Source organism: Chamaea fasciata, unplaced genomic scaffold, assembly GCF_029207755.1.
Source record: "Chamaea fasciata isolate MVZ Bird 193981 ecotype frontalis unplaced genomic scaffold, bChaFas1.0.hap1 SCAF_4, whole genome shotgun sequence".
NCBI classification, from domain to species: Eukaryota; Metazoa; Chordata; class Aves; order Passeriformes; family Sylviidae; genus Chamaea; species Chamaea fasciata.
In genome coordinates, this window is record NW_027094089.1 from 69,539,730 (window position 1) to 69,563,774 (window position 24,045).

The 24,045-nt window shown below is 44.4% G+C and overlaps 1 protein-coding gene and 1 long non-coding RNA gene across 3 annotated transcripts in view; one reads left to right on the plus strand and one right to left on the minus strand.

The window, feature by feature from the left end:
* Positions 1–8,044: 8,044 nt before the first annotated feature.
* LOC136288557 (uncharacterized) lies at positions 8,045–10,641 on the plus strand. The gene is made up of 3 exons (XR_010720537.1): positions 8,045–8,115; positions 9,957–10,141; positions 10,536–10,641. It is a non-coding gene; the product is annotated as an uncharacterized lncRNA (long non-coding RNA).
* TMEM38B (transmembrane protein 38B) overlaps positions 10,623–24,045 on the minus strand; it is a 31,639-nt gene continuing 18,216 nt past the window's right edge. The window contains exons 6-7 of one of the 2 annotated variants that reach the window (XR_010720536.1): positions 21,671–21,862; positions 10,623–10,678 (exon numbers count right to left, since the gene is read on the minus strand). Coding sequence is in view for 1 of the 2 variants with exons in the window: in XM_066181885.1 (XP_066037982.1) it covers positions 21,776–21,862 (87 nt within the window). In the remaining variant the exon portion in view is untranslated. Of the gene's footprint in view, positions 10,679–21,225; positions 21,863–24,045 lie in introns of those variants that run through there. The other variant, XM_066181885.1, reaches the window with a different exon arrangement.

Here is a 24,045-nt window from a genome sequence, read left to right on the forward strand (position 1 = left end):
CTCCTAGATCTTCCCTGCACAAGCCTATACACTAAAGCCTCCAGCCTCAGAGTTCAGGACAGTGTCTCTTCACTGTGTTCAGTGCAGGTTACCCGATACCGCAGCACACCAGAATGTCAGCTGCAATGAAAATTCCAGGAGCTCTGAGCCCAGAAAACATCTGGCCAGTCTCAAATCATGTAGGAGGGATGGCAGACAGCAAAAGGTAGGCAGGACTGAGGAGGGGAGGCCTCACAGTCTGTAGGTGTTCATGCATCTCCCAGCACAGGCTCATTTCCCTCAGCAGACCTGACGCCCCTCCCTCAGAGACCCACGTGGAAAACAAAAGAGACAGATGGTAAATGAGAGTGGATTAGACTGGAGTGGTAATCATTCACACCAGCAGATAAACTGACCACTGGGTGTTGGAGTGCAGGAGGGCGATTTCAACACCCACCCTCCCCCCCCACCCCCCCACCCCCCAAAAAAAGGAAGGTAATAAGAAAGCCCTGTTTCTGGGGAAAATACGTCAGCTGGGCATGTTTCTTATTGTTCATAAAACATCATGCAGGTCTGTGGTCCCAAGCAACTGCTGACAGACATCTGCTGAGTGGGATCCTTTGGACATGACTCAAGGAAGAGAGAAGTTTTTCTCCTCAGAAAATCAAATAAACCAGGTGCCTGGGATGCACCAGGGATTATCTGACAAAAACCTAAGCAGGAAGACAGAAGACTGCATCCAGATTTTGTCACGCAGAGAAGTGCTCTGGACTCAACAGAAGCATTCTTCTTCAGCTCCCAACTTCTCAAACTATATCTCAAACCCAACACAAACAAGAGGTCCTCCAGCAGTTTCTCCAGGCCCTGTCTGAGCTCTCCTATTGGGAATTTCAGATGTAAGCACAAATGCCAGTACTGTGTGCCTTGTCATCCAGACTTAGCTGTGGGGCTGCTACAACAATGACCAAAGTCACTAGAAAGAAGTTGCTGAGAGAACCTGAAAACAAAACTGACAACCCAGCTGTAACACTCAGGAAGAGCGGTAGTTCCATCGCTCTGAAAAAGAGGGTGGAATTGTAATGTACTTTGAAACTCAGTGGTAGGTGGGCAAATAACTCGCCCGAAAATATTTGGGAAGGTGATCAGAAATGACTGTTATGGGTACATCATGGGAGGAGCTGGAAATGAAGGGAGGAGAAACGGAAGTGTAAGGGAGATGCAAGAAATAAATAAATGCATCATTAACTCGCTCAATAGAGCAGAATGGAGCTGCTTTTCACCAGCACCAAGGATACGCTGTAGCAAGTCAGCATACTATTATCAGCTTGGTCACTCCTTCATCTCTCTCTCACATCTTCCACCAGTAATTTGCACCCCAATATGTTCTTGAGTATTACCTCTGTGTCCTTTGCCCGATCTGCTCCTTGCCAGACCATCAGCATTCCTCAGTTCCTCAAGACACATTTCAGTCACCATGAATCTAAACAGCATAGACTTCTGGACCATCCCTTGAAATTAGGTTTGTCTGTTTGCTTATTTAAAGTTGTGTTATAAAACATGCTGAAGTGTTCTTTTTTTTTTTTTTTTTAAATTGAGCAATGCAAAAAAAGAGAAACTATGCTATCAGAATGACTCAATAAGTCTTGCTGTTATTCTCACACAACTGCTAATTATAAGGTCATAAAACAATTTTCCTCCTACTTAGCTTAAAATAGTCAAGTCTTACACATAACCAGGTACGTAAGAAGCAAGTAACGCTTTATCACTTACTTGGTAGCCCATCACCATCAGTATCTGTGGCATGACCCCAGAATACTCCTGAAAAAGGTTAGGAGAGGAACACTTGCTAATATGCCAACACTGTTTCCTAATATTATGGCTAGACTCCCTAAAAAGCAAAAGGCAAAGCTTCTCTCCAGGACACTTAGGAATGTGGTCTATGGCACTACATGTAACTTTCCTAAAAAAAGGAAAATAGAAGTCCAGCAGCCAACTCATCACCATTACAGCCAGATTCTCCAGCTCTCAGTGCAGCCTGCCCACTTTGCCCCTCAGGAGCGGCAGGGAAATTCACTCATGAATCAGATGAGCCATTCTGGCAGACTAACCCCAAGGAAACCTGGAGTTTGGGCTGTCCCACTGTGTTTCCTTTATCATCCATGCTGCTATTCAACCAGAACATGTCACCCTAGACAGTGACCTTCACCAGCACAACCAACCACATGCAAGGCTGACACAAACCTACTTCTCAAAGCCAAAGCACTTTTTGCACTCCCTACACAGGTCTCCCAATGAATGTGCTGGCCACTGCCCTCCTAAATAACAGGATCTGAACTGCAGCAGAGCAACATCCCACTCCAGCTACTGTGCTAACTTCAAAAGGGATGCTTTTCTGTTTGCTCACTTCAAAGCAACCACAAGTATTTCTTCTTGGGTAGAGGGTTTTCAAAGTGCTTGCGTCCACCGCCAGCACTCCGGAGAGTAGGAGAGATTGCAACCATCTCCTGCATTTGCAAGCTTCCAGAGGGGTGCCTTTAGGGTGTTCCTCCTTCAGCAGGCAACTTCCTTAGGGTGCCCATTTCTTGTTACATGCTGAAAGCAAGAGGTCTGGATGTAGGCCCCAAATCAGAGCAGTCATACACACAGAAGCTCATTAATTTTGCCACCAAATTTAAAGCAGCCCTTGCGTTCTCTGTTGGTTTCCGCCCTGGTGCAAATCCCTGCTCAGATCCTGCTTCATCTGGTGCTCAAGTGCAGAGTGCGGGGTGCTGAGAGGAAACAGTCACTCCTCTCTTTGGCTTCAATTGTGTTGCCACCCTCAGCTGTGCTCATCCCTCCCTTCCTCTGCCAGCTCCATGCACAGATCTCTGCATCTGAGCTCTGCAGATGTGAACTCCAGATGCACAGCCATCCCACTGGCAAAATGCAGTTCAGCCCCACCAATCACCCCACCCTTCTTGATCACTACTCCAGTGTCAATTAGAGCAAATTTTCTGTAGGGGTAGCTTCTGTCATGCAGACATTTTGTGCATGTGTATCTACACAAAGGCTTCCCTCAGGGAAACTTCCATGAGATTTTTCAGGATGTGAAGCCTGCATCTGCTCTAAAAACCAGGAGGAAGTGTACAGACAATGAGTTAGGGAGCTCCTTTCCCTACACCAGGACTGAGGCATGTACACAGGTCAGTTTATTTGGCACAAGTCAGAGAGAAACTGCAAAACTTTAACACCCCAAGCTCTGGAACCTTAATAACAGACCTCCATTACAAACCAGAGTCCAAACCTTCAAAGGTATTCAGGCCCTTGAGTTCCTTTGGTTTCAGCACCATTGATTATCTGGGCCTGACCTACAAAACTTCAACTAGAAAAGCAAAGCCACACTCATGACTGTTTTCTCCATGGAATTCATAAAGTGTCCAGGACCATCTTCCACAGAAGAATGGCAGTAGATGGTCTTCAAGAGCCCTACAAGAAAATACAAGGGGAAACTTCTTGAGAAGCACTGTTTTCTTTCTATATAACAGAATTTTTTTTTCATTTCTGCCTATGCTGCTGTCTAAATGAATCCCACATAGACATTTAGTTGGATCCTATGAAACAAGAAGGCTACACTTGGCACCTGCTGTGTTACAGATTGTGCCTGTGAAATTGAATTTACAAGGACAAGACCAGAGAAAATGGCAAAAAACAAGGAGCTGTTGAGAATGATGTATTTGCCTGAACTATATTAATAATTTGTCATTAAGGATAAGTAAAGACTGCCATGCACTTAGCACTGAAGATCTCCTTCCATAATTCTTCAGTGTGGGACCTTAGCCATTTATAAAATCAGCTTTTTGGGAGAATGACTACCCTACATTACCAATGCATGAGAAACAAAACCCAGTACCCAAGTACTACTGTTGTGTATATTTTTATTAAACAATATCATTGAATAGGTTGCACTGTGGGTGACAGGTGGCATTACCCGTGTAACTTCCCTCTGCAGAACTAAACCCAGCCACATTGCTAATTCACAGATTTAAAAACACCATATCCCGAGACAAAGGAAGTATGAAGACTGCCGGACAGCTGCCTGATGTTTGGGCTTGTCTGGTGAGAGCAGAGGAGAAATCTCAGATGGCCAAAGCTGTTCACTTGGTTATCTGTTAGCAGGGGAAGAACCCTGGTGCAACCCATCAACAACACTCCTCCAGGATATGCACAGTGTATATACATGGAAAAAAATAACGGTGTTTGTTCGAGAAATTTCTTACCAGCTTGCTCATATAAATCAGCCAAAGCCCCCCAACACAGTCAGAAAGAGGATTTCAAAAACTGCAGAACTAAAATATAGGATCATAGAATCATAATATCCTGAGCTTGAATGGACCCACAAGGACCATCAAGTCCAATTCCTGCCCACCCCCCCCCCCCCCCACACACACACAGGAGAGCCCCAGAGTCACACCATGTTCCTGAGAGTGGTGTTCAAATGCTTCTTCAACTCTAGCAGGTTTGGTGCCATGACCACTGTCCTGGGGAGCCTGTCCCAGTGGCGAAACACCCTCTAGGGGAGGATCCTTCTACTAATATCCAACCTAAACCTTTCCTGACACAACTTCAGGCCATTTCCTCAGTCCTGTCCCTGGTCACCAGAGAGCAGAGATCAGTGCCTGCCCCTCCTCTTCCCCTCACCAGGAAGCTGCAGAACTGCAATGACGTCTCCCCTCACTCTCCTCTTCTCCAGCTGAACACACCAAGTGCCCCCAGCTGCTCCTCACGTGGCTTCCCCTCAAGGCCCTTCACCATCCCCATGGCACTCCTTTGCACACTCTCTAATAGTTCAACATCTTTTTTATGTTGTGGTGCCCAGAACTGCCCACAATATTCCAGGTGAGGCTGCCCCAGCCCAGAGCAGAGCAGGACAATCCCTCCCTGGCCCGGCCGGCCATGCTGGGCCTGGTGCCCCCAGGACAGGGATGTCCCTCCTGGCTCCAGGGCACTGCCAGCTCATGTCCAACTGGCCATTGACCAGGAGCCCCAGGTCCCTTCCTGTGGCACTCCTCTCCAACATCTCATTTCTCAGTCTGTCCACATATCCACAGTTATCCCATTCAGGGGCAGAATCCAGCACTTTCTCTTGTTAATCTTCCCATGGTTGGTGATTGCTCAGCCCTCTCATTTGTCAAGTTCTCTCTGCAGGGCATCTCTGCTTTTGAGTGATTCAACAGCTCCTCCCAACTCAGTATCATTGGCAACCTTGCCTAGTATCACTTCCAGTCCTGAATCCAGGTAATTTTTGAGGATGTCGAAGAACACAGGACTAAAAATGGAGCCCTGCAGAATGCCACCAGTGACAAGTCCCCAGTCTGATGTCACCCCAGTCACCATAACCCTTTGTGCCTGACCTGTGAGCCATTGCTCACCCATCACATGATGTGTTTATCCAGCTGTGGGGTGAATATTTTGTTCAGAAGGATCCTGGGAAAGACAGTATGGAAAGCCTTGCTAAAGTCCAAAAAGATTACATCAACTGGCTTCCCTTGATCAACCAGGTGGGTTATGTTGCTGTAAAAGGAAATCAGGTTTGGCAAGCAAGACTTTCTGCTCATAAACCTGAACTGGCTGTGACCAGTGTGTCCTCCAGGTGTTTTTCAATACCTCCCAGAATAATCTTCTCCATAATTTTACTAGACACTGAAATGAGACTGACAGGCCTGTTGTTTGCAGGGTCATCCTTCTTGCCCTTCTTGAAAATTGGGACATACACTAGCTTCCAGTCAACTGGGACTTTTCCAGATTCCCAAGAACACTCAAAAATCGTCAATGCCATGATATCAGCAGCTCAATGACTATTTTTTTATTAATTCCATGAGGCTCTATAGACTTACAGGGATCCAGCTGGAGCAGCACATCCTATGCAAGTTCAGGGACAACTGGGAGCTGATCAATCTCATATCCATGGTGCTCCAGGATATGAGATTGGGCATTGAGACCCCTTAACCTCTCATCTGTATTGAAGATAGAAGAGAAGAAAGCATTGAACACCTCTCCCCTGTCCACGTCTCTGTTTCTGAGGTGAGTATCCTCATTAATGGACTCATGTTATTTCTGGATCACCTTTTGCTATTAACATACTTAATAAAAACTGGTTTTATTGGCCAACTCCAATTAGGCTTTGGCTGCACAAATTTTCTCCCTACAGTGGCAAGCAGCATTTCTGTACTCCTACCATGTCATCCAACCTTGCTCCTACTGGGGAAATGCCTTTTTTTTATGGTTGAAGCTTCCAAAGAACATCCTTGCTTAATCAAACTGACCTTCTGCTTCATCTGTTTGACTTATGGCATTCTAGGACTGTCTGTTCCTGTGGTTCTGGGAGGGGGTTCATGAAAAATGGACAGCACTAATGGACCCTAGCACCTTCAAAAGTATTTTCCCAGGGAACCTTGCCCAGTAGTTCCGTGAGCAGCCTGATGTCTGCTCTTCTCATATCCAGGGCTGAAGTTTTGCTGGCACTTTTCCTCCTCTCAAAAAAGATTTTAACATGTATTTGACATGCAGCACCTCATAATGCTGCATGGAGCACCGACCAGCTTGATGGAGAAGCACCAGTGTTTGGAGTCACAAGGTAGCACTGGAAGCAACTAAGTGTAAGGAAATCAAATATAAACTTAAAGAAAAAGAAAACAAGATACAATCAGAAGAATGCAAAGAACAAGGGGACAACCAAAATTCAAAATTCACGTTTGCTATGTGTCCTGGGTTGAAGTATATTCTATCACCATCTTCATGAACTGTTGAAACCAGGTGAGGCGGTGCTCCCTGCCTCCTCCACTCTGGATTATCTTCTGTTAATGGGCCCATCAGCACCTTTGCCACACGACTCACAGATAACCCCCTCCTGGGCTACCTCCTGTTAATGGGCCCATCAGGCCTTATCACATGACTCACCATCCCATTGTGAGATGCTCCGCCCAGAGGGAGGAACCAAGCATTCCAGCCTGGATATAAGCTGAGACTCTGAACACCAGAGGGGCACTTACCCACTGGATTCCCAGAGGACCTGAGCTACCAGACCTTTCTACAGGATCACTGCGTCGGAAGACCACCTCAGCTGGACTGCTTCCATCACTCTGCTCAGGTTGTATTCTGACTCTGTCAGTGGTCTTTTGTATTATTGCATCTATTTTATTTTACTTTCTTTTTTTCCTATTAAATTGTATCTCTGACTTGGAGCCTCTCATTTGTTGTGCTTTCAAACCACTACACTATGTTAGCCTCAGACAACCCAGGAAGCCACAGGACTGTTGCAGGTGGGTTTTTCCACCTCTGAAGTGCTACAGGCTGGGGGAAAAGTGGCTGGAATGTGCCTCAGTGGAAAATTACCTGGGGGTGATGGTCAACAGCAGCTGGACATGAACCCAGGGGTGCCCAGGTGGCCAAGAAGGTCAATGGCCCCTGGTCTGTCCCAGCCATGGTGTGGCAGCAGGAGCAGGGCAGTGACCATCCCTGTGCTGGCACTGCTGAGGGACCACCTTGAGTCCTATATTCAGTTCTGGGTTACTGCTGAAAACATGTTGAGGTGCTGGAGCTAGTTCAGAGAAAGGCAATGGAGCTGGGGAAGGGTGGGGAGCAGAAGTCTGATTGATAAGGAGCAGCTGATGGAGCTCGAGAGGCTCGGATACCTCTCACTCTCCACAATTCCCTGACAGGAGGGGGCAGCCAGATGGGAGTTGGACTCTGCTCCCAGGGAAGAAAGGTCAGGATGAGAGGACAAAAAAAAAGCCTCAGGTTGCACCGGGGAAGTTTACCATGGACATCAGGAGGAATTTTTCACAGAAAGGGACACTGGAATGGGCTTCCCAGGGAGGTGGTGGAGTCACTGTCCCTGAAGGTGTTTAAGGAAAGACTGGAATGTACTCAGTGCTCTGGTCTGGGTGATGAGGAGGGGGGAGATCAGTCACAGGTCGCACTCGATGATCTCAGAGCTATTTTCCACCCTGACTGACCCCGTGATTCCGTGGTGACCGCGGTTCCTCGCGTGGCCGCGCCCGGCGGGGCCGCTACCGCAGCACGTGACCGAGCACGACGGTGCCGGGCGGGCAGCGAGCGGCGGGGGCACGGAGCGGAAGGACGGGGGCAGCGGTAACGGTGAGGAGCGGCACTGGGTCGCCGCTCGGCATCGGGGGCCAGTGCCCAGCACTGGGGGCCGGGAGTGGGGCCGGGAGCGGGAGATGGCGCGGGAGGGGGAGATGGAGCGGAGCCCAGAGTAGGGTCAGGAGTGGGAGCTGGATCAGGAGCGGGAGCGGTGCCGGGATCAGGATCAGGTGCGGGAGCGCGCCGCGCCCCGGCAGCGGCGGGCGCGCGCCACCTGCCGGCGGGACCGCGGAGGCTGCGCGGCCACGTGGCGCCGCCCGGGCCGGGGCGCGCCCCCGCGCCCGCCTCTGCGCGCCCCCGCACGGAACCGCAGGATCAATGATGTTGGAAAAGGCCTCTGGGGACACCGCCTTGTCCACCAGACTACCGAGTGCCACATCCAGTTGTTCCTTGAGCACCCCCAAGGACTGTGACTCTGCCACTTCCTGGCAGCCCATTCCAGTGTAGAAGAACCTTTTCTATGAATAAATTCTTCCTAATTCCCTGGCACAGCTTGAAGCTCTGTCATCTTATCCTGTCCCCTGTACCTTGGGAGCAGAGGCTGAGGCTGCCTCCCGCCCCACTCCCCTCCGCCTGCCCCCTCCTGTCAGGGAGTTGTGCAAAGCCAGAAGGTCTCCCTGAGCCTCCTTTTCTCCAGGCTGAGCTCCTTTCCCAGCACCCTCAGCCACTTCTCCAAATATCTGTGCTCCAGACCCTTCCAGAGCTCTGTTCCCATCTCTGGACTCACTCCAGCCCCTCAAAGTCCATTTGAATTGAGGGGCCCAGAACAGGACACAGGACTTGAGGTGTGGCTTCAGCAGTGCTGAATACAGGGAGAAGAATCACTTCCCCGGTCCTCCTGGTCATGCTATTTCTGACAGAGAACACTGAAAATACTCTTCAGGTATTCTCAAGCCCCTTCTCTTGTGGCCCTCAGGCATCATCATTATCCTGTCACAGGAGCAGGGGCTGCAGCCTGGCCCCAGAAACAGCCAGGACACATCTCCACCTCCTCAGCTGACACTCTTGGGGTTTCCCTTTGTTCCCATTCCCAAACTTCAAACCCAAGCTGTGTTGTCCATCTCTGTGGCAGCCCAGCCAGCATGAGCTTTCATGTGTGCAGGGCTTTCCATTTTTCCAACCTTCCTCTTCTCACATCAAAAATCACAGAATTACAGAAGTGTAAGTGTTGGAAGGGACCTCTGGAGATCATCCACTCCAACCCCCTTTGGCAAGGCAAGGGTCACATGGAGCAGGTGACACAGGAACATGTCCAGGTGGGGTCGAAATCTCTCCAGAGAGACAGACCCCATGATTCCTTGGGCAGCCTGTTCCAGTGCTCTGCCACCCTCAGTGGAAAGTTCTTCCTCATCTTGAGTTGGTTTAATTTATGGCCATTGCTCCTTGTCCTGTTGCTGGAAACCACCAAAAGCACTCTTGGCACATGCCTTGGAGATACTTATCTGCACTAATGATATCCCCTCTCAGTCTTCTCCGGACAGGCCCGGCTCACTCAGTCTCTGAACCATCTTTGTGCACCTCCACTGGACCCTCTCCAGTAGCTCATTTTCCTTGTCCTGAGGAGCCCAGAACCGGACACAGCACTCTGGGTGCACAGTCCCTTTGCACCCAATTTAGCCCAATTATCCAAAAGAATGTGTGCGGTGCCGTGTAGGGTGATCAAAATGTTTGTGGCTTTTCTGCTCTGCTCAGGATAGCTTCACACATGGGGTCTTTCATTCCAGCACCCACAATCAGGCCAGCATGGGTCCAGAGGCCAAGGTGGCATCAGCTGAATGACAAACAGTTTGGTTTGATTTGGTTTGGATGTGTTTTTGTACATGTTTGTCTTTCAGAAGTTACAGCTCTGAGCTTCAGAATAATTACAAGCCCAGAAGCCACCTGTGGGCACAAGAAGATTTTGTGGCAGATCATTCACCATCCAGAAAAGACTTTTTTGGGGGAAGGAGAGTATGCAAAATTCAACAAAATAAATTATGTAAAATGAAGCCACAGTAGACAGCATGGGAGACTTAGCCAAGTAGGTTATTTCTCACTAACTCTATTGCCAATTGTTAGAGGGACTTAAACAAAGACAATTTTTTAAAGTTTAATCCAGAACCCTCAAAGAAATAGAGAATTGACAAAGAAATATCAGTGTTCTGGAGTCTCAGTTAAATCAGGACAACACTTGCATCCATCAACAATCAACTGCGCTGTTAGACCATAACCTTAATATCAAGAGATAATGGGGAAGTAATTTCTAATAGTATTCATCTTTTTTGAGATGTTTATTACACTGTTTCTTTTTGCAATTCTGTACCATGCCATGAAACACCTCAGTGCAGATTTACGAAGATTTATGTAAACACCTCTGTCGCGTCACCACTTGCACTGAGGAGCTGATAAACCACCTGTACCTGATTCCCCTCCAGGCACGGCAGAACAGATGGGTCCCTTTGATGCTCAGTTCCAGGTGATTGCCTAAGGATGGCAGCAGCACAGGCAAGACATTCCAATATTGTCCTCCATCTTCCACGGCCTCCGAGATTTCTGGTGAAGGTACAGCCAGCAGCCACTATAAATAACAAGAATTTGTCAAGAGTCTTGTTGCTACTCTAGAATAAAATTGTGAATGCATGAAAGTATTGTACCAGGTAAATGCAGATTTGTATCTTTTGAATTTTTACAGCATGTGTTCTGGAAAAACAGGACTGAAAAAGGCCCCTTCAGTTCTCACACAGAGTCCGTATTAAGGTAGATAACTGTCTTATGGATTCCTTCATAAATATTTCAAACTCTACCTTAAACTGAGTTAATTTTCTCAGACTTATAATTTACATGGGTGAAGAGTGACCAAGCTACAAAAATGGGAGGTTTTTTTTGGGGGGTTTTTTTGTGGTTTTTTTGTTTTGGTTTGGTTTGGTTTTTTTTATTAGGGAAGCCATAGAGAAAAGTGAATGGAAAGGAATATTTTAAAAACAGAAAACACTATCAAAGTACTTTTTTCAACTTATTCTGAACAATAACTCAGCCTATTAGCAGACTCCCCCAAGATCATGTTAGTAACCTTCTACAAGATTGATCTGGCCATCAGGTTGCCTGTAAACACTTCTTGGCTTCACCACTGATTAAGGTACATGCTTCTAGGTGGAGTCCTTCCACTGATTCCAGTAAATTTAACATCCATGCTGTTCTGAGAAATGCTGAAAAACAACAGAGTACATGTGTGGACTACAGCAGTCATCAGGGACACCAGGGGTTTGTTAATCTTGATGCTTAGAAGGCCAAGAGTAAGAAGCATTGTGCATGCAGCCCATCTGCAATTCCCATGCACTGTAATCTCTTAAAAATCAAATGTCATATCTGTGGATATACTGAAGTGACTACCTTCCATTTGTCAGCCAGTTAGCAGGAGTTTCAAAAGTGATTTAGAGGCAGGTAGATATTCATATGCCCAGGGCACTGCTAGAAAAGGAACTTCAGCATGCACAAGCCCCCTTGGCTTCTGCACTGGTGACTGAAGGACACATGTCAGAGCCATCAGCAGTAGAGCAAATACTGATGGAGAAGCCAAAGCTTCAGATTTCTCTGGGAGACCTTCCAAGAGGAGGTCATTACTCATGTCAGTGGATGGTATTTTAAGCCGACTAAAGCCACCAGTGGGGCAGGGGACATAGTGGGAGAGGAAGGTGACAGAGATGTGCTGCAAAAGGTATAAAGATGGTGGGCAAAGGCAGGATGGGAAAAAAGCACATAAATGCAACAGTCGGTGTAAATGCTCTTAAAAAGTCCTAACAAGGACATATTTTAAACATTCCAGTTTCACATGTGTCATTTTTACGCACAAGTCTTGGTTAGGCAAACAAGTCTAACCTGGTCCCACACCACCACTACTCACCACATCAAGTACACACTTCTGTGCACAAAGAAAAAAGGATATCTGATTCCTATTGCATGAGAAACACTGTCAGCATCATGCACAGTTTGGCCAAGTTTGCAGCAGACCTTACAGCCCAGCAGAATGCCAAAATACATGACCTAATGGGCTTTGCAGTGAACATGATCTCACACTTTATATGGTGATGAATACTTGCCATGAAGTATTTGTCAAGACAAAGAGAATAAAGCAAGAGTGGTATTCATGCTGTTTGCCAAGAAAAATAGCAGGATATTTGTTTTTGTAGTTTGCCAAAAATACTGGGTATCACAATAAACAGGCATTATATCAAATTTGTTAGTTACTGGCAGCACCTACTCAGTGAAACCATCATTTGGCCCTCTATTTTAAATAATTCAGTTTACAGGGCTTTGGTTTTTGTGTCAAATTCTCATTGCATACATGTATATTATACATTGCACACATGTATATTATACGTTGCACCTACACACTTCGCTCTTGCAGCATACACCATGAAAAACCATTTCAAAAAGAGCAGAACCAAAGCCTCCTCTAATTTAAGTTAACAATGAAGCATCACCAGTACCTGAAGTGCGTGTGTTCATGAACACATGCAATTCAAAGTGACATAAGAGCAGTATAAGGTTGCTTTCACCCTTCCACCCTTCTCTGTTTTCTTTAGGATCACCCAGACCTGTCACTTAGAAGTGAGCCTTGTAACACAGACATATTTCAAGTTTGTTGATTAACCTTTTTTTTTTCCCAAAGTGAGAAGAAGCATGATTTTAAAACAAAAAAGTTCTAACTTAAAAAACTATATTTCAAGAAAATTTGTACAACATAATGCAAGCTAAAATATTTTTCTCCTTTTTACCTTTTTTTATTTAAAAAAGCCTAAAAGGAATTAAGATCCCAGATATCATTTCTGAGCAACCTTGAACCTAGACTGAGATTTTTGTGACTGGACATTGCCTCCAAAGGGCTCCAAGATGAAGTGCTACCCTATTTTTAGGAAAGATGTTTTAACATCCCAGCCCAGACTGTGGACTTGAAAATTACAAGGAGCAGGAGGAATGGGTAGTGTTAAAAATTGTAAGACCAATGCATTTCAAATTAAGTCTGGTAAAATATGAAACAGTGAAAGTGAAATACCATTTGCAATAGAAAAGCAGAAGGAATTGGGAGAAAACCTGAATAAGCAATGAAATAATCACATCTGACACACAGCTGTATGCTGTTGGGGGTGAAATGATTCAAAATATCATAGTTGAGCAGTAATGATCTAAGGTCCTCTTCTGCTAAAGTCAGTGAAGACATTGCTGCTGAGTTTAGAAAGATAAGGATTATAGAGTTCACAGTTTGAAGGCCAAGTACCAGACATCTTTAAACTGATAACCTCAGAAAAAGATCCCTTGTCCATTTAAATCATCTTGAATTCAAGGACTTTGCATTAATTTTGCCAGCCTGCTCCAGCTGGATTGTAGTCCTCAGTGGATAAAATGACCATGGGAAAGTATGTTGTAGGGAAAGAAATTGATAATGGAACACAGTTTTATTTGTACTTAGTTGAATATTTCTTACTGATGCTGAGTATTCTTTTCTCATACGGCAACTACTGTTATGAACAATGGGGGGAAAGAGCACTTGATCTGGTCTTAAAGGCTGCTGAATTTCATATCAAAAAGAACTTCAAGAGAGGCTCTGGGCTCCAGATGAGCACTGTATGTGTGTGAGAAAGAATCCTTTGTGTCCACTGAAGATCTAATCCTGAATTTAATCAGTTTCCCTTTACAGCTGTGTACCTTAAACACAGCACATAGCTTTGCCATCAGGCCATCCTTTCCATCATGAACAACTTAGGCTTCCCTTGAACAAAATATTTGACCTTCAAGTCCTAAAATCCATTCCACTCCCAGTTTCTTGTCATACATTTCCCAATTTCATAAGCTATAAACAGAGATAGATGGAGAGAAAAATAAAGACACTCATTCCCTTGAAACCTTTTTGGCCAGAAGAATTTTGCTGCAGGAAGCAATGGAAGCATGATAACTATTTTGCTTTTATAAACATCTGAGTTGCTCCACCTAAGCAAGGCCAGCTGATGTGTAAGGCAGTCAGTTAATTTAGTACTGCCATGGAATTGGCCAAGGAGTTGCTGAAATACTAATTCCTTTTGACAGGAACCCTGTAAGTTAACTCCAGATAATTACCTCTGGAACTTCCCAAAAGACAGACTTCAGCCATGCCAAATTCTTTATACATCCAGGAAGGCACAGAGAAGGAGACTGTTTGTTGTATAATATTGTCAGTTTCAGGGATGCACAATGGTTACTGGAGACAGGCCATTTTCAGACCCAGATACTCATGGTCAGGAGGAGACTTGTGTTGAAAATGTGCTGTGGGGGATTGTTCCAAAGACTTGATGCTTGCCCTGTAGAACGTCTCTGATCTCTGGCTATGCTGCAAATAGTTCTGATATTGCAGGTTTCTAGCCTCCACTTAATTTCAAGGAAAGAAACAGAACTTTTCCCTGCATATATGGCTGGAGACAAGTTGACTGTATTTCAGTTAGCAAAGCTGCTATGTGAAAGATAATTTGTAATTTGCAGGAAACTTAAATTATATTTAATTTACAGGTAACTTAAATTATATGAGTCTCAATTCTAATGCAAACCTCTTCTTTGAAAGCAAGAGTTAAACAAATGTGCAGATCAACTGCTAGATCTTTATTACTGTGGATGGTTTTCAACTGATTTTGTAGTTATGTAACAACTTAAATGCAGGAGGTGAACTACAAGGCATTTGTTCCTCAAAAAAAGGATTTGCATGATGTTTAGTCATCATATTTTCCTACCTTTGGAAAAGAAAAGAATAATCTGTCAGCTTTTGAAGTGGGTCATCAGCCAGTTGGACTAGCATAGATCCTTCAAAGCAAATTCTATTTATTTGCTTTGGAAAACGAATTAAATATGACTATGTACTTCTACCAAAAGAAAAAATAAACTCAGCAATGTATTAATTAGTCCCATGGCCATTTCAGATGGGTCAAAAAGCACCTTTTGGTTGCATCTAAGTGAGCCTGAACATAACCCATTTGCTTTTCAACCCAGGGCAGCAGCATTTGTTTATGAAAAAAGTGCACCCATACAACGAATCAGGTTAAGATGGACTAGTTATCTGCATAGTTTTGTGTCAAACTCTTGCTCGCTGGATGGGTGGGCATGTGAACTGTTACTGCTATCCCTGCCCTGCTACTGGACTTCCGGCGTTTCAAATTCCGCGGGATTTGGTGCGGGATGCCAGGACAGCTTTCGCCACCAGATGTCCCCCGGGCCGTGCAGAACGGGGCTGGGCACGTGTGGCCGTGTGGCAGATGAGCGACACCTGGGCACTTGCAAACCCCGGGGTGTGACACACGGACATTTCGATGGACGTGCTTCGGCAGCGCCAGGGCTACTGGATACAAAAGTTATTAGGGTAAAACCTACCGAGATGCACCTCACACTCTACGTTAAACCTGGAATACTTCTCAGGGTTTAGAGCGAAGGTTCCCTTGCTCTGTGACCTGCCACCACCACTTGTTTGCCATACCCTTTGCCACTGTTATGGGGACCGACAAGTTAAAAAGTTAAGCCAAGCCCTTTGCTTCCAGGACTGACAGGGATACCTGGATGCTGCTCAGAGTATATAGCTTAATCAGGACTTCTGCCCATAAGCCAAGGTTGTAAATGACTAGACCAAAATCTTTGTTTTCAGAGCCCTGGGAGCACCCTAGGAAAACCCTTGATGGTGGCAGAAAACACAGTAATAAGGCAGAACAGGCGAGAATCTAGAAAAAGTTCAAAACATTAAGTTTTTTCTACTGTATTTTGAAATATGAAAGTTAAAAGTCATCATCCAGGGCTGTGTGTGCAGAGAACAGGGATGCAGAACTCACAAGGAGAAACACTGCTCAGACAAGGAACCAAGGGTCTTCTTCTTGAGGCATCAGGATACTGGGACCAGCAGAAGTGCAGAGACAGGAATGGAGATTGCCCCCCCAAACTGAGGACAGCAGCTCAGTGGTGTTCTCCACCACCCCAAGCTCAGCATCTCCCCTCACAAGCCTTACATAATTCATGTGGATGACCTCTCATGCCTCTCAGCAAAATCTACTACACCCTGGCATTCATAACTTCAGCTCCTCAGGAATGCTGTGAATGCTCCACTGTGGAAGTGAGCACTGAAAACAAGTGCTGATCACCGCAGGTAGAGTATTGCTCCATGGATTAAACCTCTCACACTCTGGTCCACATTGCCCTAATTATGGATTACAAGTCTTGGTGTGCTGATGTAACACTTTCCACGTTGAGTAATTGACTCTTGGGTCTCTTTCATCAGGATCTTGACCACAGCACAAAAAACATATGCTCCTACTCTACAGAGTGATCTTCAGGCTCACATCTTTATCAGTCAACATCAAGATGACCCCTTGTCATAGGTTAAAACAGTATCTCCCTGCTAGGACCCTAGAATTCTCTGGGAAGGACAGGGACCGGGGGGGGGGGGGGGGGGGGGGGGGCAGGTTTTGGATTTCACATGCAGTTCTGACCATTCAGAAAACGGGAGGTGACTTTTGGTAATACCCATACAAAAGCTGAAGCTGGGATGGAGATTTCCTCATTCTCCCCTGTCCGGCGAGCAGGTAACACGTGGGCCGGCTGAGGAGAGCCCGGCTTAGGCCCTGGCTGCCCCCGGGGGAAACGGGGCCGGCCGGGCCTCCGGGAGCCGCTGCCCGCAGAGGAGGCCGGGCTGCAGTCCGGCAGGGCTGGCGCCGTGTCCGGGGCCGCGGCGGGGATCGGGGCGGGGGTGGCAGGACCGTGCACCAGCCCCCATGGCTGCCGGCACCCCTGGCCCCGGGAGAGGGTAGGATCTGTTCCTCCCCCACTCTACCCTGAGCCTTACAGAGCAGCTGCCAGCGGCTCAAGCCTTCAGATGGAAGGATGGAAGACACGGTGTCCATCAGCCTCCTCCCCACCCGCGTGGCTTTGAAACATTTGCAGCTGCCGGGGCAAAGATCACCTGACCACCGCAGGCCTGGGCAGGCTTTTACTCTTTCCTGACACAGATTGAGACCTTAAAACTCTAACCCTTCTCAGAGATGAAAGAAAAGGCCAAATTGGAGACAAGTAAAGGGACAATATGGAGATCTCAAAGTCAGTAAAGGAAGAGTAACTTTTAAGTGGTAGAGATGATGAGTTGTCTTGATTCTAGGCTGAAATTCTCCTGTGGATTTTGGTAACGGGATAATCTTTTAAATCGTGGACAATATAAATTGGGGAGATGATTTGTGGATTTGAGCAAAGGTATCTGCGATGAACCGAGTGAACATTTTTGTGCCCTCATGAGAGGTTGAACAGAGAGAGGTAAGAAGAAGTCCTCTGCCAGTGAAGAAGTAAGAAGACCATCTCTGTTCCCTGAGTTGAAAAAGATCCTTTATTTTTTTGAAACAGCTCATTTTTAAAAGGTGCCACCCCAATTTTGTAAAGTCCATGGCCCATAGTTAGTCATGGGGAAAGCTACGTGATAGAAGAAGGTCCACAAATGCAGATTCTTCTGGGCAAGCTGCTTTTGATAAAAGTTGCCAAACCACAAGAGTGACTTCTCTCTCTCAAAGACTGAATGAAAGACTATTTTATAAGTAGTACTGACTTGGAGCTCTGAGTTTTGCCTCTTTACATTGTTTGTAGAAAATGAACAGAGCTTAGTGGGAGAAAGGGTTGGTTTTAGAAACTAATTTGTGGGGTTGTTTTCTTCTTTTCTTCTCTTAGTGTATATTAATAAAATCTGGGAGGTTTTTGCTTCTCAGTTGAGCCTGATTTTGCCTTTTTCTCCCAAAATCCTATCTCTCAGTTAGCAAACAAATTCGGCAAATGTAAAACCACTACATAAATGGTGCCGTGACTCGGATAAGCAAACCTAAATCACAACACCCCTCTCTTCTTAAATAATGTGTGTAATCCCCTTTGTGCCTTTCTTTCATAATTTGCGGGGTGACACTCTTGCCTGCTACCCAACAGTTCTACCTTGTTAGAGCTACCAAGATTGAGTGTCTCACAGGCAAAGTAATTTCATTCTTTTCAAAATAATTACAATATTGTTATTTTGTAATGTGAGTGTCAAAGGAGATAAGGGAAAATAACCATGGGAAGGTGGAAAGAACAATTTAATTCAGCAGGCTATTAAATATCTACTAGTCGTAATGTCAACAAAGGGTTTGCTGTGACTCAACAACAGCTCATCAGCTCAAACGCATTTAACTAGGAAGGTGCACATGAAAAACAGAGGAGGTTAGTTTAATCTGTTTGTTTGGTTAAAGACTATTTTGGGTAATGACAGTGAGCAGAGAAAAAGGGTAAAATGAGAACAGTTGTATATATTGATGGAAGTAGCATGACTATTACAAATAGACAAAATATGAAAAATGCACATTCCTTACAAAGAGGAAGACTTTCTAAAGAAGTCTTAGGCATCTGGCTTTGGTCTGTGCCACTGGGAATTGTGGATGTCATTTCCCACTTGGAATGCTTCTTCACTCTCCAAACTCGATGAGTATCAAGACGTTCCCAATAAAAAGTAGGCAGGAATTACCATGGCAAGCACACCCACAGAGGCTTGTAAACACATGTTGGAAAAGCCCTGACTAGAGTACTTACAAGACAGTATGCAACCACTCAAAGCAGATTTCATGGCTGAGGAAATAAAGGCTTTAAAATGTGCCCAAACATCATGTACAGAAGAGACTGTAATGGCTCTGCAGAACTGCTTCTTCACTTGCCCAAACTGTTTCTAAAAGCAGAGGCACATACAAACACAGAACCCAGCACCTCTTCCCACCTGATGGTGAGCCAAGGACACACAGTCCTGCAGACAATATGCTCCATGCTGGATCTCCAGGCCAAGATTATCACAGCAGCTTTGGAAATTTGCATACCCAAGGGGAATGAAACACTAAATGTGTTCAGAATCTTTCCAAGCATCCTCTGTTAAGTGCTCAGACCAAAGCTTTAAATGAGCATAGATGGATCTAGAGCCTTCAATGAACTGCCAGTGACTAAGCACAGAGAGCTGGAAACAGGATCTGCATTTTCTGATCTTGCTACTTACAATGCACCTTAAATGTTTTTGGGGTACATGGGGAACCATCGTTGGTAATGGTCATTCAAATTTTCTCACAGTTGATCTGTAAGTAATGGCAGATGGCAGAAAAGTTCTGGCAGATGGCAGAACTCTTCACATCAAGCTCTACAAACAACAGCAGCATTCAGGCCATGTCACAGGTTACTTTGGAGTGCCCAACCCATCCTCTTTGTGCTGAACTGTCCTGCATTTATTGGCTATGTAAAAACATCTGCACATCCACCCAACAGTCACAATAATGCAAGGCAAAGTAACCCCAAGCAAGTAAAGGTGAGATTTTTACTTTTAGAAACACTTAGCTTGTAAAAAGACCTTTAAGATCACCAAGTCCAATTGTGAAGTCCAACCTTTGCAGGTTTGCTAAACATTACAAGACAAATGTAACAAGAGGTAAGGCACTCTAAATTAGATCCAAGAGAGCAGTGCTGAGTGATCCATGGCTCTTCACTGTCGGTATCCAGACCAACCTTGTGCTCAGCTAATACTAAACACAGCTCCCAGCCATGACTCCAAGGACAATGTTTACCAGGATGAAGTTTACCAGGTTTTATAGCTTTTCCTATCTCACAAGTCACAGCCCCAAGAACCATCAGGTAATACCCTTAAGTGGGGCACCAAGGACCAACAAATAAGAAAATTTCTCTGTTGGTGCTCCTCCTGATTGCTGAAGCAGAAGCTTAGCACTGCACCCATGCCCGTTTCAACACTTGCTGTATTGCCTTTTTTTCAAGCATTTGTGTCTCCATAACACCAAGCACAAGCCAGATAAACAAAGTGGCTTTCGCCACTTGCTTGAGATGCTCTGTTCTTAAAAAATAATGAGTTCAATAGCATAAGTTCCTACATTTTTTAAAAAAACATCAATACCCTCTCCCTGTTATTAGCCCTTATGTGATAGGCTTAAACGGGTACTTTCAGCATCAGCTTAACATTGGAAATGGAAAAGGATATGACTGCTGTAAATAAGACTAAACCATTCATTTTTTTCAAACTGAAGCTTTGTGAGGCCCTTCAACAGGAGAACAATGTTTATTTTAATGTGGCTGACATCAGAAAATAACAAAACCTCTTTTATGACCAGAGTATAGAAGTAAAACTCTTATCTGCAACCTAAACAGCAAAGCAAGTCATCAGTAATATTAGCACATGACCATAACCTGACAGATAAGAATTTATCCCCACCATCCAAGCTTTCAAAATCCTATATCAACAGAGAAAATATCCATACTGTAGTATGATGGGTCTTAAAGAAAAATTTTGTCTTGGGAGAAAAAAAAAGTGGGTGCTTTTTACTCATAGCAGATATTTGCTGAAACTTTTCATTAAACTCCAAGTCTGCTTTCTGTATGAGATGACAGCTTCCAAGAAAATCTTCTGACAATATCTAAGCAAATGATTGAAAGTAACTGAGGAAATTATTTTTTTCCAAGAACTATTCATTTTGTTAGTTTTTGACCATTTCCTCATGATGAATTAAACAACAGTTTTTCATAAACAATAATACTTCTAATTAAAATAAGGGGAGAAATAATTTTCACCCCTGAAAATATTTTTTTTAAAACAAAATAGTTTTATTTGCTTTCTTTGCTTCCCAGACTTAAAACCAATATAGTCTTTTTGAAAAAATATGTTTCCTTGCAGTCAAACCCATTTTCAGCTGGAAGAAAGTCCTCAGACAAAGCACCTGTGCTTAACACTGATAGTTAATACATCTAATATACCCTTTTCATGTGGGCTCCTGAAAGCATCCTACAAATAATGAACTTTACAGAGGCAAGAGAAGGACTTTTGTTTTATAAGATAGGACACACTAACAAAACAAGTGCCCACCTTTCAGAAGCAAATAAAAACACTGCTGCTGCAACACAGTCATCAGCCCAATGGCCTCCCCAGCCCAGGAGGCTTTTCCTGGTAGGGAAGATGCTATAGTCATGGAAGGTGGGTTTTCTAGGGTGAAGCCAATCCTTCATGCTCCAAATGTGCTGATCCCTGTAATTTCCCAAAAAAACTGTCAGCACCTTTCCCCGGGTGACAGCATCTGCCAAGACAATATTGGAGAACAGGTCAGTGCACTCATATGGCCACAAAACTAAAAGAGAAGTTGTTCCACTCAACACAAGGGGTAATTTCTTTCCATTGAGGGTGGCAGAACACTGGGACAGCTGCTCAGGGAAGGTGTGAAGTCTCCCCATCTGGAAACATTCCAACCCCATCTGCTCCAGGTGACCCTGCTTTGGGAGGGGGTTGGACTGGGTGATGTTCAGAGTTCCCTTCCAGGCCCAGCCATTCTGTGATGCTCGAAAAATACTCACCCATCATCTGACAAAACTCTGTGAGGCCTGCCTGAGTCATAACTGGTATCTAACTGCTTTCCATTTCTAGCACTTCTACCGCAGGCAATGAGTTTCACAGCTTAATTATACATAGCGCAACTTAAATGGCTTTTGTTTGTTTGCTTGTTTGTTTGTTTGCTCAGGGTCCATTACTTACCAGTTCCACTTGAAATTGCTGTACTATGCAAAAATCATTCCACGTGCATCAGGGTTGAGTTGATTTTACAGACTTTTGATGAGCAGTGTTCTTCTCTCTCTTCTGCTAGTCTTGAGCCAGCTGTCGACCTACTGAGTCAGTCACTCTGTGCCAAAGCCAACCCGTAACTTTTATCAGTTTTCTTGTTCTTTCCTTTCAAAACAAAGAAGATCTAGTAGGTTCACTGGTCTGATGCCCCTGGATGAGCAGTAAGAAGCCCCCACTAGGGATTGTTAAATTCAATGTTGCCTGATGTGACTACTTTACTGCATGCCTAGAAGCCAAGATGCATTTTACCAGGAATATTATTTTCAACATCCTCTTTTTTTTTTTTTTTTTTTTTTTTTTTTTTTTTTTTTTTTTCCCCCCCCCTGGCATTAATGAAGTGCTCAGACCCCACTCTTCCTCACATTGTTTCACCCTGGGTAAAAAAAATTAAATTAAAATCAGCACTGTTTAAAGGTATCACAAGCACATTCTCATAAGTAATTGAAATGCCTGGTCACATTCTTGCAGTTCATGCTGCAAATGTGTCCCCAGGGGTCCTACCCAGCTTGACCTTCTTAATCATTGCTTTTCCTTGCAGCATTGATGCTCTGATTCCATGGACATCCATACAGACCAGGTACAGACTCAGGAATGCAGATGTCACCTCTCAGGTCAGCAACAATAAGGCTGTACTGGTGTTAGAACCATATTCCTAGTTAATTTCTGACAACAGTCTGGGTTCCCTCCTCTTGCTATAACATGTAATAAGATGCTGCATAGAATTCCCAGGAGTTACTCCACTTTGTTCTGGCTCCTCTTGTGTTCTTTCTTCAGCTTGGTTTGAAGATCATTAACCTCCATTCTATTTGTTTTTGAGGACAATAACACCATCACAGCAATGCACAATTTGAAAACTTGGTTCTTGTATCTCTATATAATGGATACTCTCAATAGCAATGCCTGAGTTTGTTTCCTGAAAATTCACTGCTTTCTCAAAGTATTAGCACTAATTTTTATTGGATTTTTGTAAACTCTTTAGCATTTGGCATCTGTATCTCCTTACTTAACAGACACCAGCTTTGAAACTTTGTTTTTAACAGCCTTTGTGTTACAGCTACTTTTAAGCTCAGTTATGATCCAATTCCTTCCAAACTTACTCAAACAAAATTTCAGTCTGATATAAGCAGGAGATTTAGGTAAAGATAAGGGAAGGAAAAAAATCATCAACACATTTGATTTCTAAGGAACCATTCTTTTTACAAGACATTTCTAAACACCAGTCAGCTACAGGACATCTGGACTATACTTGGAGAGATGAATTTAGAAGAATCCAACCTGATTCTGAACTTTTAAATCCATAACATCCAGAATAAATAAAAGCACATGTGTACTTGTTGCAGGAGAAGATACCCAAATTATTGAAAGATTAGTTATTTAATTCCAAATTCCAACACAGCTTCAGTCCCAGCAGTTAAAAGCCTCAGGTAGAATGAGTGTAACACCCAGAGAAGCATCTGAATGATCAGACAGGAGAGTTTTTGTTAACATTCATCTGCTATGCTGAACTAAAGGCGACTAAAACTACTTTGGGTAATTGGACTGCAGCCAAAGAACAGGCCCCAGCTGCCTGGAGAGATGGGTCTCGCTCCCACGCCCTGCTCTTTCCCTTGGCTCAGCTTGAAAATTTCAAGCAAAGCACTCAGCCTCTCTCTTTCCTGCTGTTTTAGGCCTCCAGGAGCTAGAAAGCAAACACCAGAGAACAACTGCCTCCTTTGCAGGAAAACAGCTCACTCTGGGAGAGAGAGAACCATCATGCTTTGGTGCATGATGGGTGGCAGATAAGTAAAAAGTGCAAAGTTTTCATGTGAACAACACTGGAACTGCAGAAGTCCCTCCTGTTACAAAGCAGTTGCCATGAAACTGTACCCTCTTCAATATAAAACTGATTTCTTCACCTTCGATTTTTATGACATTCTGCTGTGGCAATGGAACCATATAAGTTTGTATTTTCATCTTGTTCAGTGTAATCTACTTGTTAAGTGCCTTAAAGGTGTTTTCAAATTCCACTGAAAGACAGTCAAAAATACTTCCACATAATTTCTAAACACCCCAGGACCATAAGTGGGTATTATTTTCAGAAAACAGAATGCGTGCCAAAAAGGTTTCAATCAAAGTATCTTCCAGTAGTTTTTTTCCAAATTTGGCCATGAAAAAGTCCAACTTAAAAAGTAAAACTATCTAATCTAGCCTTGACATTCAACTGTCTGATAACAGTTTTCTTTAAGGGGGAGGAGACAATTTGACCAAACTAAAGGTGACTCTGATTGAAATGACTATCACTAAAAACA